The sequence below is a fragment of the Theropithecus gelada genome, chromosome 1 (assembly GCF_003255815.1).
Source record: "Theropithecus gelada isolate Dixy chromosome 1, Tgel_1.0, whole genome shotgun sequence".
Classification (NCBI taxonomy): Eukaryota; Metazoa; Chordata; class Mammalia; order Primates; family Cercopithecidae; genus Theropithecus; species Theropithecus gelada.
The window spans coordinates 15623985-15627616 of record NC_037668.1 but is presented as its reverse complement, the minus strand read 5'-3'; the positions used below and the strand labels follow the sequence as shown (position 1 = coordinate 15627616).

The following is a 3632-nucleotide window of genomic DNA, read 5'->3' as shown; positions in this document are numbered from 1 at the left end:
GGCCGGGCGCGGTGGCTCAAGCCTGTAATCCCAGCACTTTGGGAGGCCGAGGCGGGCGGATCACGAGGTCAGGAGATCGAGACCATCCTGGCTAACATGGTGAAACCCCGTCTCTACTAAAAATACAAAAAACTAGCCGGGCGTGGTGGCGGGCGCCTGTAGTCCCAGCTACTCGGAGGCTGAGGCAGGAGAATGGCCTGAACCTGGGAGGCGGAGCTTGCAGTGAGCCGAGATCGCGCCACTGCACTCCAGCCTGGGTGACACAGGGCGAGACTCCGTCTCAAAAAAAAAAAAAAAAAAAAGAAAACTAAAAGGACAGAAAACAGGAATGAACATTAGGGTAGATTTAAGAACTTCTTTGGGCAAGGATTCCAGCACTCCAGTCTGGTTGATAGGTGTTTTCAGAAGCAGAATTTATTCCAAATACATACATGCATCCTCTCCTCTCTATCTAACAGGGAACAGTTTAATAAAAAGTAATAGATGCTTTCTCAGTAAGATTTTGCTTGGGGATTCAAAAAAATTGGGTAGGAAATGGTAAACATATTTCAATATATTAAAAAAAATTTCCGGCCAGGTGCGGTGGCTCATGCCTGTAATCCCAACACTTTGGGAGGCCGAGGTGGGTGGATCACTTGAGGTCAGGAGTTCGAGACAAGCCTGGACAACATGGTGAAACCCCGTCTCTACTAAAAATACAAAAATTAGCCGGGTGTGGTGGCACGTGCCTGTAGTCCCAGCAACTTGGGAGGCTGAGGCAGGAGAATCACTTGAACCCAGGAGGCGGAGGTTGCAGTGAGCCGAGACTGCACCACTGCACTCCAGCCTGGGGGACAAGAGTGAGACTTCCTCTTAAAAAAACAAAAAGAAAAAAAAGAAAAAACAATTCCTTACTTCTCCTAGACTTCCAAAAAAGTTTTTATTGTAGTACAACATAAAATTTACCATCTTAGGCCGGGTGCGGTGGCTCACGCCTGTAATCCCAGCACTTTGGGAGGCTGAGGCGGGCGGATCACAAGGTCAGGAGATCGAGACCACGGAGAAACCCCGTCTCTACTAAAAATGCAAAAAATTAGCCGGACGCGGTTACGGGTGCCTGCAGTCCCAGCTACTGGGGAGGCTGAGGCAGGAGAATGGCGGGAACCCGGGAGGCGGAGCTTGCAGTGAGCCGAGATCGCGCCACTGCCCTCCAGCCAGGGGGACAGAGCCAGACTCCGTCTCAAAAAACAAAACAAAAAAAAAATTTACCATCTTAAAACATTTAAGGGTATAGTTCAGTGGCATTAAGTACATTCATCCTTTTGAGCAACCACCATCACCATCCATCATCCCTTTCCGTTTTTTTTTTTTTTTTTTTTTTTGAGATGGAGTCTCACTCTGTCACCCAGGTTGAAGTGCAGTGGCATGATCTTGGCTCACTGCAACCTCCGCCTCCCCAGTTCAAGCAATTCTCCTGCCTCAGCCTCCCAAGTGTCTCGGACTACAGGCATGTACCACCACACCCAGCCAATTTTTTTTTTTGTATTTTTAGTAGAGATGGGGTTTCACCACATTGGCCAGGCTGGTCTCAAACTCCTGGCCTCAAGTGATCCACCCGCCTCAGCCTCCCAAAGTGTTGGAATAACAGGTATGAGCCACCGTGCCTGGCCATCATCTCCTGAAGTTTTTCATCTGCTCAAACTGAAACTCTGTGCCCATTAAACAATAATTCCTCATTGCCCCCTCCTCCAGCTCCAGCAAACACCATTCTACTCCTAGACTACTTTCAGACTCAGTTTTTTCTTTCACTTAATAAAAGACAGGGTCCACTGCTGACTAATGGAATTGTTTCTATATTTGGAGGCCTTTTTGCAGACATGTGATTTGAGTTTAGGAAATGGGATTGTACAAAGAAAAGAGATGGAGACAAAACTGGATGAGGGTTTCGCACTGGGTGTCCCATCCACAGGCCTCAGCAGCCCTGCCACGGATCTGCCCGATTCTTTCGCATCAAGAAGTTGATCTTGCGAGCCATTTCCATGTTGTAGATCCGCCGGCACCTTTCATAGCTTTCCCTCTGTCGCCGGCGGCATGGCTTCTCATAATACCGCCGACGTTTAATGTCCTCAATGAGCCCATCCATAGTGAGGATTCTGTATAAAGGCAAGCAATGAGGTTAGACATTTGGGATCATCATTACTCTTTCCCAGTTTAGCAAATAGTCAGAAGTCGATTGGCCAAACAACTGGTATTTATAAAAATTACAGTGGGAAATGGTGACAATAGAGCATTAACTGCCTACTTACAGAAGCCTCAATAAGAATCTGTGGGCCAGGTACAGTGGCTCATGCCTGTAATCCCACCACTTTGGGAGGCCAAGGTGAGCAGATTGTTTGAGCCCAGGAGTTTGAGACCAGCCTAGGCAACATGGCATGTGTCTGTAGTGCTAGCAACTTAGGAGGCTGAGGTGGGAGCATCACTTGAGCCCAGGGGAGACGGAAGCTGCAGTGTGCCATGTTTGCACCACTGTACTCCAGCCTGGGTGACAGAGTAAGACCCTGTCTCAAAAAAGAAAAAAAAAAATTTCAGCATGGGCAACAAGGCAAAACCCCGTCTCTGCAAATAATACAAACATTAGCCAGGCATGGTGGTAGACGCCTGTAGTCCCCTCTACTCAGGAGGTTAAGGTGGGAGGATCAATTGAACCTGGGAGTTCGAGGCTGCAGTGAGCTGAGATCCTACCACTGCATTCTAGCCTGGGCAACAGAGTGAGACCTTGACTCAAAAAAAAAAAAAAAAAAAAAAAATCTGGGCACAGTGGCTCATGCCTGTAATCCTAGCACTTTGGGAGGCCAAGGCGGGTCGATCACTTAGGTCAGGAGTTCAAAACCAGCCTGACCAATATGGTGAAACCCTGTCTCTACTAAAAATACAAAAATTAGCTGTACATGATGGCATGCGCCTGTAGTCCCTCTCAGCTACTCAGGAGGCTGAGGCAGGAGAAATGCTTGAACCCAGGAGGCAGAAGTTGCAATGAGCCAAGATTGCGCCACTGTACTCCAGTCTGGGCAACAGAGTGAGACTCTGTCTCAAAAAAAAAAAAAAAAAATGTGGGGAAATAAGCAATTAATTACACGGTCCTTGCTCTTGTAGAGTTTATAGTCAAAGTTACGTTCTCAAACCTATTTTACCACAACACACCTGAGGGATATGATACAGTCCCTTAAGAACATGTCTCCCTAGAGCAATGATTCTCAACTAATGGGCATTTAAGAGACTTCAGTTGGGGAGAGTCATTTTCAACAAGAACAAAATCACTAGGGGTGATTCTTAAGGTGATTCTCTATTACTTAAAGTTCCATCCCGCCAGGCGCGGTGGCTCACACCTGTAATTCCAGCACTTTGGGAGGCTGAGGTGGGTGGATCACCTGAGGTCAGGAGTTTGAGAGCAGCCTGACCAACATGGAGAAACCCCGTCTCTACTAAAAATACAAAATTAGCTGGGCATGGTGGTATATGCCTGTAATCCCAGCTACTCGGGAGGCTGAGGCAGGAGAATTGCTTGAACCCTGGGGACGGAGGTTGCGGTGAGCCAAGGTTGCGCCATTGCACTCCAGCCTGGGCAACAAGAGCGAAATTCCATCTCAAAAAGA

General features: G+C 47.7%; 1 protein-coding gene across 1 annotated transcript; it reads right to left on the bottom strand.

The window, feature by feature from the left end:
- Positions 1-1816: 1816 nt before the first annotated feature.
- Positions 1817-2134, bottom strand: MRPS21 (mitochondrial ribosomal protein S21; the record flags this gene model as incomplete). The annotated part of the gene is made up of 1 exon (XM_025375821.1): positions 1817-2134. A coding segment is annotated over one exon (183 nt), but the record flags the coding sequence as incomplete, so codon positions are not given.
- Between the last annotated feature and the right edge of the window lie 1498 nt (positions 2135-3632).